Source organism: Acomys minous, assembly GCF_964271855.1.
Source record: "Acomys minous genome assembly, chromosome: 8".
NCBI lineage: Eukaryota > Metazoa > Chordata > Mammalia > Rodentia > Muridae > Acomys > Acomys minous.
In genome coordinates, this window is record NC_140489.1 from 34,160,020 (window position 1) to 34,174,256 (window position 14,237).

The 14,237-nt window shown below is 44.2% G+C and overlaps 1 protein-coding gene across 3 annotated transcripts in view; it reads left to right on the forward strand.

The window, feature by feature from the left end:
• The window catches only part of DPF3 (double PHD fingers 3), a 277,263-nt gene that overhangs the window by 118,916 nt on the left and 144,110 nt on the right, over nt 1–14,237 (forward strand). For all 3 annotated transcript variants that reach the window (XR_014780988.1, XR_014780989.1, XM_084792130.1), the window contains exon 2: nt 4,759–4,919. Coding sequence is in view for 1 of the 3 variants with exons in the window: in XM_084792130.1 (XP_084648256.1) it covers nt 4,759–4,919 (161 nt within the window). In the remaining 2 variants the exon portion in view is untranslated. The remainder of the gene's footprint in view (nt 1–4,758; nt 4,920–14,237) is intronic.

The following is a 14,237-nucleotide window of genomic DNA, read 5'->3' on the forward strand; positions in this document are numbered from 1 at the left end:
TCTGTTTCTGATTGCAGCCTTTAGTGGCCTGGGGTCAGTTCTTGATGAGGACATCACTCTAACCTGCCTGGTGCCAGCTTCGTCCAGCCCAGCACATCAGTCATGTCTTGGTACTCTAGCCCCCGTGGTCTGGGACAGGCAGGTGATGGCTGAGGCTGGTCCATGCCTGCTCCAGCCTGGGGCACACTGGTCACAATGCCACAAAATGAGTCATTTGCTGCCAGCCTGTGCCTCCTCCTTCTGCGCCCTGTGGCTTTAATGCAAATGTCACCCGTGGGATCCTTTCCTTGTGGGACTTTACTTATTTATTTATTTTAAAATGCCATATTGGAAAGGCCGTTTGTCCTCTCTTCTGTTTAAATTGCTTCCCACGGGTTTGGGAGACCTGGCCATTGATTTTTCTCTTAGAGTGTGCAGAAAGCCCCGTGAAGATTTTGGCTAATTAACTTTGGGAGAAGTGCTGCTTGAATTTATCCAGGAGGTGGGAGTCTTTTTCCCCCCCTTCCTTCCATGTCATCAAAAATGGCTTTTAACTTTTGTTTTCAAGTTACTGCCATTGCCCAGTCACTTTAAAAGCGACTTCTCTGGAAATAGATGTTGCTCTAAAGGCTGTGGGATGCTACTTTTTAAGGCTATGGTCATGGTGGGTTAGAGCAAGCCCAGCAACCCGAGTTCAATCCCCAGAAGCCACGTAAAGGTAGCAGGCGAGAACCCTGACACTGCTCAGTATCCAATATCCACACGAAGATGACACTTTTGGAAATGCACATTTCCCCCAGCATGCTTGCTCGTACTATCACTGCGTATTTGGACAGTGGAAAGGACTTAAGATCAACGCTGATTTCACTGTGTCACAGCCTTGTTTGGCTGTCCTTTCCACTCGGTGTGAGGCACAGACGTTGGCCGACGTCACTATTTGCTCTTAGTGAACTCGTTTTCTTGTTCCTCTTATGTGGGCCAAAGCTGTTGGAAGTGGAGAACGAGTCAACTTTGAAACGTTTCACCGTTCACCTTGAAATGTGGCTGTGGGTTTCTTTGGTTCTCTGGCTTCCAGAAGTCTCTCTGTCTGGAAGAAGGAAAAGCCTGTGTCCTCCAGGAGATGAATTTTACTGCCCCTCCCCCTCTTCTAGACTTGATTTTGTGCCTCTCACCTCCAAAGCAGAATTTCTTAGATTGAACTAGTTAACATCTTAAAAAAAAAATCATGGAATGAGTCTGGATCGATGGTGATGCGCACACACCTGTAGCCTTGGCACTCGGGAGCCTGAGGCAGGCACATGGGCTACATACATAGTAAGATCCTGGATAAAATAAGACAGCAGACTATGGGAAATCTCTCCCTCTTGTTTTCCAAGCAGTTCCCACCAGTATGGCGTGAGTCGTTGCCGCTGCATACCCTGGCCAGGCTGTGTTATCTTGAAGGGTGGAACTGTCTCGCAGACACATTGGTTTAGCAGGGGGAGCCGTTGTGACACAGGCAAACACTTTGCTGAAAATGTTCTTCATTTTGATCAATCTCACGGTCCTTGTTAGTATCTTTGATTACATCAGATTATGTACCATTCCATTTTATAGCATTTTAATGGGCTTTTTAGCTCCCCTCCCCAGTTCATTTCCAGCTGTGTGGTTATTGGGATTTGATGGTAGTTTGGTAGCTGCCAGGGCGCCTCCTGTGCATGCTAGCCTTTCTGTGAGAGTCGGAGGATTTTCAGAGGTGAGGAGCAGAGGGAGAGTGTTGTTTGTTGCCCAGAGGCTTGACAACAATTAAATTACAAATGGAACCTTAGACCCGCCCCCCCCTCCCTCCATGGCTGTATTCTTCATTGTTTGCTTTAAATCCTTAGGTGGGGGGCTGGTGAGGTGACTCAGCAGATAAAGGTTGAGCAAACCTGAGGGCCTCAGCTCCATCTTTGATGGAAGGACAGAACTGTTTCAGTAAAGTCCTACCCACCCCTACACTCACCTACAGGGGACAGGAGCTCCACAGGAAGACAAATAAGTAGGGCCCAGAGGGGCCTGCAGAGACCGAAGCGCCAACCAAGGACCATGCATGGGCTGGACCTAAGCCCCCTATGCAGATGTAGCCGATGGGCAGCTCAGGCTTCCTGTGGGTCCGCTGTGAGGGGAGTGGGGGCTGTCTCTGACATGGACTCTGTTGCTTGCTTTTTGATCACTTTCTCCTGGCGGGACTGCCTCTGCTGGCCACAGGAAAAGAGGAGGAGCAATGCCTTGATGTGCTGGGGTGTGTTGTTGTTGTTGTTCTTGGGCTCCCCTTTTCTGAGGAGTAGGAGAGGGGGGAAAGAGGGAAGAGGGAGGGAGGGTGGGGCTGGGAGGACAGGAGGGAGTTGGGATGTAAAGTGAGTAAGTAAATTAATTAATAAAAAAACATAAGAACCTTTGCCTTCTAAACGTACGATGGTGCACTCCTGTAATCCCAGCACTTGGGGAGGCAGAGGCATGTGGGTCTCCATGACTTGAGGCCAGCCTGGTCTATGCAAGTCCAGGACAGCCAAGGCTACACGGAGAAACCCTGTCTTGAAAAATAAAAAAAAAAAAACAACAAAAAACCAAACCAAACCAAACCACAAACCAAAACACTTTGCTTTCTAGTAAACAGTAGTGGAATGTGCTGTGATTAGAAACCTGTGCATTGTGAAATGGCCCAGCCACTGTGGAAAACAGTAAGGTAGTTTTTAAAAAAGCAAAGCAAAGCAAAGCAAAAATTTCCGTAAGGACCATCAAATCTACCCTTGGGCCTGAACTAAAAACAATTGAAAGTGGAGGCTTGATATTTGTACCCTATGTCCACGGGGTATGTGATGTATTTCAGTAGAAGGTATAGCTGCAGTCATAGTGGCCAAAGCGTGGGAGCAGCCCAGGTATCCGCCGAGCGATGAGCTGATAAGCCGCGTATGGGATATAGATGGTCCAAACAGTTGCGCGTTCTCACGTGTTCCAGCATGGATGGATCTAGAACGCTGTGGTATGCTAAGTGCGATATGCAGGCCTCGAGAGATCCAACTTACATGAAAGACTTGAATAGTGGAAATGACAGACAGACAGAATGGTGGTTAGCAGGGCTGCGGGGGGTGGGGAGGAGGAGGAAGAGAGAATTGTTGTTTAATGCTTGTCTGGCTGCAGCTCGTCGGCATAAAGAGTTCTGGAAGTGGATGGTGTGGCAGTTGTACAACATAAACACCCTCGGTACCTGTTATGGTTTGCATGTAGGCATTCCCCAGAGGGCCCTGAGTTTGAACGCGTGGTCCCCAGGTGGTGGTGCTATTTTGGTAGCTGTACAACCTTTGGGAGGAGGGGCCTGGACAGAGTAAATGGCTCCCTGTTGGGACAGACATTTATAATATTGCTTCAGAGGACTTATTAAGTTCTGCAGTTTGCCCTTCCCGTCTCTGGCTTCTCCCTGTCCTGCCTCCGTACCTCCCCCTCCACAAGGCTCAGGGTCACCTGCCAGAGGTTATGCTGTTACGTTTGAATTTCTTAGATGGCCCCATGTTTTACATGTTAGGTATTTGCTCTCATTGTTTTTCACCTGCTCGATTATATCATTGTTATGGTGTTTTTGTTTTTTGTTTTTGTCTTGACATTATATTTGTCCAAGAGTACCAAAGATTCGCAGACATAAAAAATGACGATTTAAATCAGATCGCCACCCTGCAAAACAGGACGGTGCTCTATTTGTGGCTTTAACTCTGGGCATTGAATTGCTTTGAGTTCAAGTATTGTTCATCATCATCATCATCATCATCATCATCATCATCATCATTTTATTTTTTCCTAATTAAAATGTATCCTTATTTGTGTGTATATTCCACATACATGTGCATGCCTGTCGAGGTCAGATAAGAACATCAAGTCCCCTGGAGCTGGAGTGACAGGTGGTTGTGAGCTGCCTGACCTGGGTGCCCAGATCCCCTAGCAGAGCAACGAGTGCTCCTAACATCTGCGCCATCCAACCTCACTATTTTAATTTTTATTAATTAAATTTACTTTTGGCAATTTTATACACATGATGCCTTCTGCTCACTCTTAACCTCCTACCTCTCTTCCATATAAGTCCCCTTCTCATGATCATGCCTTTTTGTTTTGTTTTGTGCCCTACTGTGTTTAACCAGGGCTGTGTGACCATGGCTGTGGGATCATGCTCTGTAGCCTGGTGGGGTACCCTTGGTGTGTACACAACTGAAGACGACAACTCCCCGTCCTAGAACACCCCTCAGCACTATTTTAAATGCTTCTCTTGCTTGATTTTGATTAGAGGAAGTTATTTTTCTTAAACTGTGGGTTTAGAAGAGTTGGGCGGGGGGGATGTCTGGCTGCTGACTGTTCTAAGTCCTAAGCCGAATATTGCTACAGAACGTGCTATCTCTGGGGACCTCATCTCAACACCCTAGGACTGGGCTGGTCACATTTCCTGATGGTTTGCTCTTTGGGGCCTATTTTAAAGGAGTTTCTGAGTGAGCTGGTCGATTTGGGACACGAAATGGAATCTGGTAGAAACTTGATGACAATTTGTATTTTGTCCCTTGATGGCACTCTGGGTGCTCATTGGCGTGGTTGCCATAAGTTCAGCTTCTTCCTGGGGAGAGGATAGGACAGATGAAGACAGACAGACAGACAGATAGACAGACAGACAGACACACACACACACACACACACACACACACACACACTCACTCACTACCGTCCTGGTTGTGTTTCAGTTCCTCTGGTCTCACTCCTTTGCTCTTGTGTCTCCTGTAGGCTTGGGGACCAGTTCTACAAGGAAGCCATTGAGCACTGCCGAAGCTACAACTCACGGCTATGCGCAGAGCGGAGCGTGCGTCTCCCTTTCCTGGACTCACAGACTGGAGTCGCCCAGAACAACTGCTACATCTGGATGGAGAAGAGGCACCGAGGCCCGGGTGAGCCACGTCACTCCCGGGACCAGCGTGCACAGGGGCTCCAGCTTGGGCGAAGGGCTACTACGGTGTCTGGGAGTCTACACAGCTGGGCAGGGTGGGGGTTAACTTAACTGTGTATACAGTTCCTCCGAGGGACCAGACAAGCACTATGTGAGGCATTTTATCTCAAAGAAGTCCAATGAAAGCCGTCTTCATTTTTCACCCTTGGGTGTTGGCTCAGATCTGCAACCGTGTTCAGTTGTGGGTGTGAGGCTTAATTTTGTCATCAGAACTCTGTCCCTGAGGCTCGCCATCTGTGAAGTGCAGATAATCTTAGTTATTTACTACACAGAGTTTACCAGGATTAAATGAAAACATCTATAAACAACTCAGTATATGCTATAAAATGCTTGATATTATTGTCATGACCGTGATTCTAATCTTCTAGGCTTCTAGGAATAGAATAAAACCCCACTGGTGTAGATTAGCGGGACAGCTACCCCTAGGGATGCAATTTTCTGTGGTCATGTTAATTTATGTTAAATTTTATTTATTTATTTATTTATTTTGTGTGTATAGTTGTTTCCATGGGTGTGTGTGTGTGTGTGTGTGTGTGTGTGTGTGTGTGTGTGTGTGTGTACCTGCTTCCATGGGTGCATGGGTGCATGCACATATGTGTGTGTTCCTGTTTTCACGTGTGCGTGCATGTGTGTGTATGTGTGTGTAACTGTTTCCATGTGCACATGGGTGCATGTGGGGGGGGAGAGAAGGGGGTACATGTGTGCTTGCAAATATCTTCCTGACCAGTTGCTCTTCATCTTGTTTTTTGAGATAGAGTCTCACTTTTACCCAGGGCTTTCTGATTCAGCTTGGCTGGCTCGCCAGTGAGCTCCAGGGATCTGCCTATTTTTCCCTCCCCGGCACTGAGATTAAATGTATGTTCATTGACATGGGTTCCGAGCACTGAGCCCAGGTTCCATGCTGTCATAGTAAGCACATTACTGGCCCGCTGGCCATCTTTGGTAGGGTCTCAGGTAGCGCAGGCTGGTCTCCCAACTTGCTCCTCCTGATCCGCTTGCCTCTACTTCTCAGGTGCTGGGATCGTCAGCATCGCCACCACACCTGGCTCCGTATGAGTATATTAAACAAGCTTGTTGTTTTGTTTTGAAAAGTTCTATATCTACGTAAAGTTCAGATAATGACAGATAAAACCAGAGTCCCCACAGCTAAGCCCCACAGCAGCCAGTTCGTAGCCCACGGTTTCATTTGTGCTCAGCTGTCACCTTCCGCCCCGACTCTGGATGACTTTGCAGCAGATCTGGGACAGCCCATCATTTCTCTCTCAATACTCTCGACTTCAAATGTCAAACCAGCTGGGTGCAGCGGTGCGTGCCTGTTGTCACAGTATTTGGGGAGCTGAGACAAGAGGAGTTTGAGTTTGAGGCCAGCCTGGGATGTACGACAAGATTCTGCCTAAAAAGACAAAGGACAAGACTTGCCCGACCCATGATCACTATTACACGAAACAGGCAACATTCATTTCTCCTGCTACCCTTGGGGTAAGCCAGGGTCCAATAGGTTCCTGCACTGCGACTGCTGATGTGCCTCTTAGAGACCCGCAGGCTTCTCCTGGCAATCTCTCTCTCTCTCTCTCTCTCTCTCTCTCTCTCTCTCTCTCTCTCTCTCTCTCTCTCTCTCTCTCTCCCCCTTCTGTGTTATTTGCTGAAAACCTAGATGCAGCTCCTTCTCCCGGAAGCCTGGCTTCTTTTTGTTTTTGTTGCCGCTTAGAAGCACCACCCATGCCGTTCACCTCTTCTTGGTTTAACATTATTTCTCAGGCTTTCCAGCCAGCATAGCTAAGAAGTATGATTTGTTTGTTTGTTTTTCAAGACAAGGTTTCTCTGTGTAGCCTTGGCTGTCCTGGACTCACTTTGTAGACCAGGCTGCCCTCAAACTCACAGCGATCCACCTGCCTCTGCCTCCCAAGTGCTGGGATTAAAGGCGTAGGCCACCACGCCCGGCAGAAGTATGATATTTTAAAGTGAGATATACTGTGGAATTATACTATTTCCTAGCCACTTCAATTTTAAATAGTTTGTATTTAACTATCTTTATTCTATATCCCTTTTCTTAGCCACCTAACACACACATACACACACATACACATACACATACACACACATACACATACACACACATGCACACGCATACACACACAGGAGTGCATGCATATACATATGCATGGTGCAATTACACATACATATGTTACAAATGCATGCATGCAGGTACACAACACATATGTGCACACATCATGTACCTGGACTTAATGATACTGACCCACTGGCTTTATCCCACACAAGTACTCACAATAGACACATGATTATGACAGTAGCAGCAAGACTGTTCATAGTAAGATTGCTGGACAGGGTTTACAATTTTCCCCTTTTGCATTTTGTATTTCTTGTCCCCCTTCGTTTATGGCATCAAGCCACTGTGCCTTAAAGTCAGTTCAAATAGTCTTCTGTGGTGATTGTGACAGTAAGTCTTCTACATGGTTGGATTTATAGGTTTCATTTTGTTTTTACTTATTAAGGATTGCTTTGTGTGGAGGGTTTCATAGAATTTCTTTTTGTAAAATTAGCTTCTCGTTCTGAGTCACTGTCTACCTCGTGGGACTTGATCTCAGCAGAGAAAGCCGTTCTGCTTTTCACTCACTTTCCCTAGGATCATACCAGAACATCACACCAGAAGTTGATAATGTAAGATGTGTGTGAAGGGCTCTTGCTGTATTTCATTTCTCTTATTTTATTTTTTTTATTGTTTAAAACATTTTAAAATTCAAATATATTTTGATCATACTCTTTCCCTTCCCCGAGTCCCTCCAGATCCTTTCTCCCTCCTTACCCACTCAATTTTAAGATTTTTTATTTTTTTTAAAAAACAAGACAAAACCCCAATGCAACAACAAATCCCCCAAACCAAAAAACTAAGACAAAACACCATCCAAAAAGAAAAAGAAAAAAAAAAAAAAAAGAAAAAGAAAAAAGAAAAAAGAAAAACTACAAACCACCAACAACCAAACTGTAACCAAATAAAAGCACATATACATGTAAAAACAAAACAGAGCAGAACAGAACTGTGGAGCTCATTATATGTTGGTCAACTACTTCTCAGCATGAGACCTGCCCTGGAGGGGTTGATATACCCAGGGCCACTCCATAAGTGACGGTTCAGTTGTTAGCCTTTACCATAGTGGCTAGGTTTTCATTCATTCACTCACTCACTCACTCATTCTTCATTCATAAATATATAACAAAATACAATACTTGGCTTTTTGGGGCCTGTCAGTTTTTTTGTTTTGTTTTTGTTTTTGTTTGGGAATTTGGGAAAACTTTTGGCAATCGTTTTCAGCCCAGTCAGTTTCCTTTGAGATTCCAAAGGAATCTCAGCTCCACAGCTGCCCTCTTTGCTCCCTAGGCTCTAATTTTAAACCTTTATTGTTATGTTTATGGGTGTTCTACCTGCATGAAGCTAAGTACACCATGTGTGTGCAGTTCCTGCAGGTGCCAGAAGAGGGCATTTGATCCCCTAGGATTGGATATAGCTGTGAGCTGCCATGTGGGTGCTGGGACTCAAAGCAGGGTCTTCCCAGAGAGTAGTCAGTGTTCTTAACTGTCAACCCATCTCTCCAGCCCCCCCCCCCACTCTATTTGCTTTTGTTATTTACTTCCTCAGATTGACCAATTTCTGTAATTTTCTCCTTTGTGTTCTGCTGGTTAGGGTCATCCATGGAGATTTTTTTTGTTTTTTGGTTGTTTTCTTTTTTTTATTACTATTTTTTCTTACAACTTTCTGTTTGGTTCCTTGTAACTTTTGTGTTTTATTCTTTTTTCTATTATTAAAATATATTTTTTGATGCAATATATTTTGATTTTGGTTTTCTCTGTCAATTTCTCTGAGATCCCTTCTCCCCTCCCATCTGAATCCACACCCTTTCTGTCTCTAGTTAGAAAACAAGCAGGTATCTGGAGAATAAAAATAAAATGCAATAAGATAAAACAAGAACAAACAAACTGTAATAGGATAAAACAAACAGAAGAAGGAAAAAAAAAAGGGAAAACATGAGACATACGGGCTCGTATACACAGGAATCCCATAAAACCACAAAACTGGAAGCCATAATGCGCGCGCGCGCACACACACACACACACACACACACACACACACACACACACACAGAGTTTTAAAAAAAGCTGTGACAAAGCATTACCAGTCAAAGAACCTGCCATTTTGGTTGGCTTTATACCTTTTCTGAGACTTTGTTTTTCCATCTGTTGTGCATGTTCATAGTTGGTGAGACATTTTTATGATGGATGCTTTGAAAACCCTTGCTAGATAATCTTAAGATTTGTATCATTTCACCTTCCTTGTCTTATTAAGTTGATTGGATCTTGGACAGTTTGGCTATTTTTGTTTTGAGACTCTAGATGTTATTGAGATCTTGTTTCTGGCAGGCTCCTCTCTCTCTCTCTCTCTCTCTCTCTCTCTCTCTCTCTCTCTCTCTCTCTCTCTCTCTCTCTCTCTCTGTGTGTGTGTGTGTGTGTGTGCTCATTGTTACCAGAGAGTGGGAGTGGTCAAAGTTCCTCATTTGGCCTCTGCTGAAACCCACCGAGGGACAACCACCTCATCCTTTCTGGCTGCAGGCATGAGTTCAAGCTTCTCCCCTGGCTCTCTCTAACAGATACAGCGGAGACTCTGGGTGCATGGATAGCTCATGCTATTCCTTTCTGGTCTTTTGGTTAGAGAGCAGAGTTTCTGGGAGGCTTTTTTTGGTTCTGCATTTACTGATGTCTTCATGTTCTCGGTTTTCCCAGGATCCCGTCCAGGATACTTGATATGAAAGTAGCACCCAGGGAGCTCAACCAACCCGATGGTGCTCAGGTCCCAGTGTGCTTTAGTGCTCCGCCTTGCTCCTGTCATGTCTCAGGACTGTCTTGTGTCTAGTGTATTTGCTGTACTTGTAAGACTATGATGGGGCTGAGGAACTGGCTCGGAGCTTGGGAATGTTCACTGGTCTTCCCGATGGACTGTTTGATTCTTACAGCTTACAACTGTCTTCACACCTCCAGTCTCAGGGAATCCGATGCTCACTTCTGGCTTCCTTGAGCATTGTACACGTGTGGTATATAGACACACATGCAGGCAAAGCACCATGCACATTTTTAAAAATGGAAAAAAAAAAGAGTAGGAGAAAGTTTACCTGCTCTAATATCTAGAAACAGAAATCCCTGGGATTGCTTTTTCAAATTAGATAAAAATCACAACAGTTTTATTACATACAGATTGGACATTCCTAATCTGAAAATATTATTATTATTTTTCTTATCTTCTCCTTGTGTGTGTGGACACATGTGGTGCTGGGGATCAAATCCAGGACCACCTGCAAGCTGGACATGGGCTCCGTCACTGAGCTTCAGCCCTAAAAATTAAAAATTTAGAGTTTCATTTTTTTTGGAGCATTTTGGATTTTGAATTTTCTGCTTAAGGGTGCTTGACATAGATAAAGTTGATTATACATATTTCAAGACATAAAAACTCTGGGTTCTGAAATACTTCTGCCTCTAAGCATTTTGGGCAAATGACACTCAAACCATATAGTTACATATAAGGGACTATGCATGTATTTTTGTGAGTGCGTAATTTGTTGAGATTTGACGTGTGTGCACACATCCAGAAACCGAACACACATCCACAGCTCTGCAAAGTTTCTAAAGTCCCTTTGAGTCATTTATTTATCTTTCTAGCTCTCTTCCCTCTTTCTTGGGGGCGAGCCACTGATTTCTTTCCATACTGGAATCAAACGCTACGTACTCCACTTTAGAGGTGGTGGTGTGTCCACCTTCCTTCAGTTGGTGTAATTATTTTGGATTCATCCACGTGCTACCACACATCCACAGCTCCGATCTATGCCAGGCAGTGCTGTGATGTATAGCTGTCACACTGTGTGTACCTATTCACTCACCTGCTGATGAAGGTTTGGACTTCTAAGTTTCTGCCTATTACTAAAGAGGGCTTTTATGAGCGTCTGTGTTCAAGTCTTTGCACGGACACATGCTCTAATTTCTCTGGAGGGCAAACAGCCCAATCACAGAATGGCTAGATCACAAAGAATGTGAATGCTTAACTTTCAAGGAAATTGTCAGGCAGTTGTCCAGAGCGAAGTAGAGACTCCTCCTTGCCGCCACATGCGGAGGCTCTGTTGCTTGATATTTCTGCTAATACTATATATACATTGTCAGTCATGAAGAAATCTGGTCATTCTGGTGGATATATAGTGATGCTTATTACTGTTTCCATTTGTGTCGCCCTAAATAATAGTGTTACTTAGCATCGTTATATGTGTTTATTTGCCATTGAACTTGTTTGAAGGTTCTAGCAGGGGAGTGCAGCTACTCATGTACCCTTGCCTGAAGACTGGTCCTCCTCTACCCGGGGAAGGTTGTCCTCTTTGACCAAATGGAAGGGATGCCCATGAAGTGGTAAGGGAGGAAGGGGACACCCACCTAGCCAGCCAGATCAGCTGAATCAACTCTGGCAATCAGTGGGGTGACAGGTGTTGCAGCCAGACTGCCCTCACAGCCATTATTTGCCATTGAGGAAAACTGTTCTTTTTCATATTCACATTTGATGCGTTGTTGTCTCCACACTAGCAATTGTTTAGTTCCCTCGCAGTTACCCGCTGCATGTCCACAGTTTACCTAGCCTCTGACACTCTCCATGTGGAGAACCATCAGACCCTTCAGGTTAAAGGGGCTCAGTCTTTCAGGACTGCTCCCATTTCACATGCAACTGCAAGTCCAGGCAGTCATCTCTGTTTCTGACCTCTGGATACAATTGAGAGCACCCACAGTGCCATTCAGATTTGGTCATTCGCCACAGTGGCTCACAGAGCTCAGAGAAAACAGTTGACCTATCTGGACCAGCATCTCGTTACAAAGGAGCCAGCTCCGCCATCTCCATTTCCTTGGGACACAGGACCACACATGTCCTCCTCAGCTCTTCCTCTCTGCTCATCTCCATCGATTTGTAGCTCTCCGACACCAAGGATCTCACAGCCGCCATGGTTGCCAGGGACCCAGATTAGTGCGTTGCTCAGTCCTCATTGGAGAAGCTTCTCCTTGCAGTAGATGGTAATTAACATAGAGGCTCCCAACTGGGCAATGTGCAGAGCAGGAGACCTTGGAGCACTCAGCCCTGAATGGGATGCCTTTAATATAATCCTGCCTTTAAGGCTCAGGGATGTATATGGAAGAGATGGCAGAAAGACAGTAAGAATCAAAAGTGGTACATACTTGTAAGGAAACAGCATTTTCCAGACATAAAGGAAAGAGGCACATCTGAACCCACAGAGACCGCGACAACATGCATGAAACCTGCATAAGGCCAAGCCAGACAAAAAAAATTCCAGCAGGAAGTTATTTAAAAATGATAGCTGCTGGGAGAAAGAAAATCAGTTTTCTTCACACAAAACAGTTATTTAAAAAAAACAGCTATGTGGAAAAGGTCCCAGGGACAAGGGGTGAGGTTGTGACACCCCTAGTGCCTCTGTGCGTTCACCAGCCAGAGCACTGTGAACTTCATCCCTGGGGGTTTCCGTGGCCCCTTCATTAGGTGTGCATGGCTGATTATGACATTGATTGTTGGTGATCAGCTCAAACCCCAGAGCCTTTTCTTGCCGTGGAGATGAGAGGTCGAATGTCAGAAGTTAGGGGCTGCAGGTCTGGAGGGGAGTGGAGGCTCCAGTCTGGTCCTCTCATATTTGGTAACCCTGGCAACATTCCCAAGCTAAGGCAGAAGCCTCCAAGCAGTGCTGATCTTATTAGTGCACAAAAAGACGCTTAGGGAATCAGAAAAGGGGGACTAAAGATGCTATATTTTTTAATTATATGTCCCAGTATCACATGGCCAGTCCGTTCACTTGCTCTTTGCTAAGGTGTACAACATTTTTGCTCATTTAAAGATTGTCAGATATGGGTACTTACATAATCGAGGCCCCTTTTATCTGACACACACTGTAAATATTTTCTCTTAATCTTGGATGTTTTGGTTGCCTTAACAGTCTCTTTCAAGAAGCAGAAGGGTTAAATTTTTGTGAAATCCAATTCATCAGTAAACTGTGCTTTTGGCAATGTGTCTGGGAAATTGCTGCCTACTACTAGGTTTTGGGTTTTTCCTAGAATTTATAACTTTAGTGTTTATTTTGGTTCTATCATTTGTATATAAGTAGAAAGGATGAACTAGTTTACTTTTGCAGATGTTTCCTTCAGCATAATTTGTTGCAAAGACTACCTTTCTTGAATTTTCTTTGTATTTTTATCAGAGATTAAGTGTCGACACATGTGTGGGTTGCTCCATTGTTCTTTGCATGGTTTTACTCGTTTATGTAGTTTCATAATATACCTTGAAATCTGGTGTAATTATGCTAAACGTGGTGGCACACACTTTATAATCTCAGTTCTAAGAGGTGGAGGTAGGTAGATCCCTATGAGTTTGAGGTCAGCGTGGTCTAAATATCAAGTTCTGGGCCAGCAAGGGCGATAGAGTCTGTCTTTAAAAAAAAATCAGGTATATATTCCTCTAAATTCATATTTTTTCAAAGTTATTTTTGCTGTCCTAGGTCCTTTGTCCCCCTGTATAGATTTTACTGTCTATTAGAGTCTATGAATCTATAGCCACATCTGGGGAAGTGGGCAGTTTTCACTGTGGAGTCTTCTAAGCATATCTTCCCACGTATTAATGTTTAAATTTACTATCAGTGATTGGAGTTTTTTTCATAGAAAGTTTTTGTCAGCCTGAGGTGCAATCTCTGCAGCTCCTGAGAGGTTTTGTTTTTGTTTTTCTATGTGAATGGAGCTTGATTTCTATTGATATCTATTTTTGTTTGTTTGTTTTGTGGCTTGTTAATATGGTGAATTATGCTGATTGGTCTTGAACATCCTACTAACACTGAGTTTCTGGGACAAGCATTACTTCATCATAGTGTATTTCTTGTTGCTATATTACTGGCTTCATGTCACCAAGGTGTTATTTGCATTTTCTGTCTATTTGAAGAGATTCTGGCCTATAGATATTTTTGTAATGCTGTGTCTGGTTTGGGTACCAAAGGATGCTTCATGCAATAAGTTGGGAAAGGTTTTTTTTTTCCTTCTCAAATTTCTGGAGAAGACTTTATCTATAGAATTGGTATTGTTTTCCCATAAATGTTTTATAGCATTTGCCAGTGAACCTACTTGGACCTGGTAATTTCTTGGGAATGTTTTTAAACTATAAATTTCATCT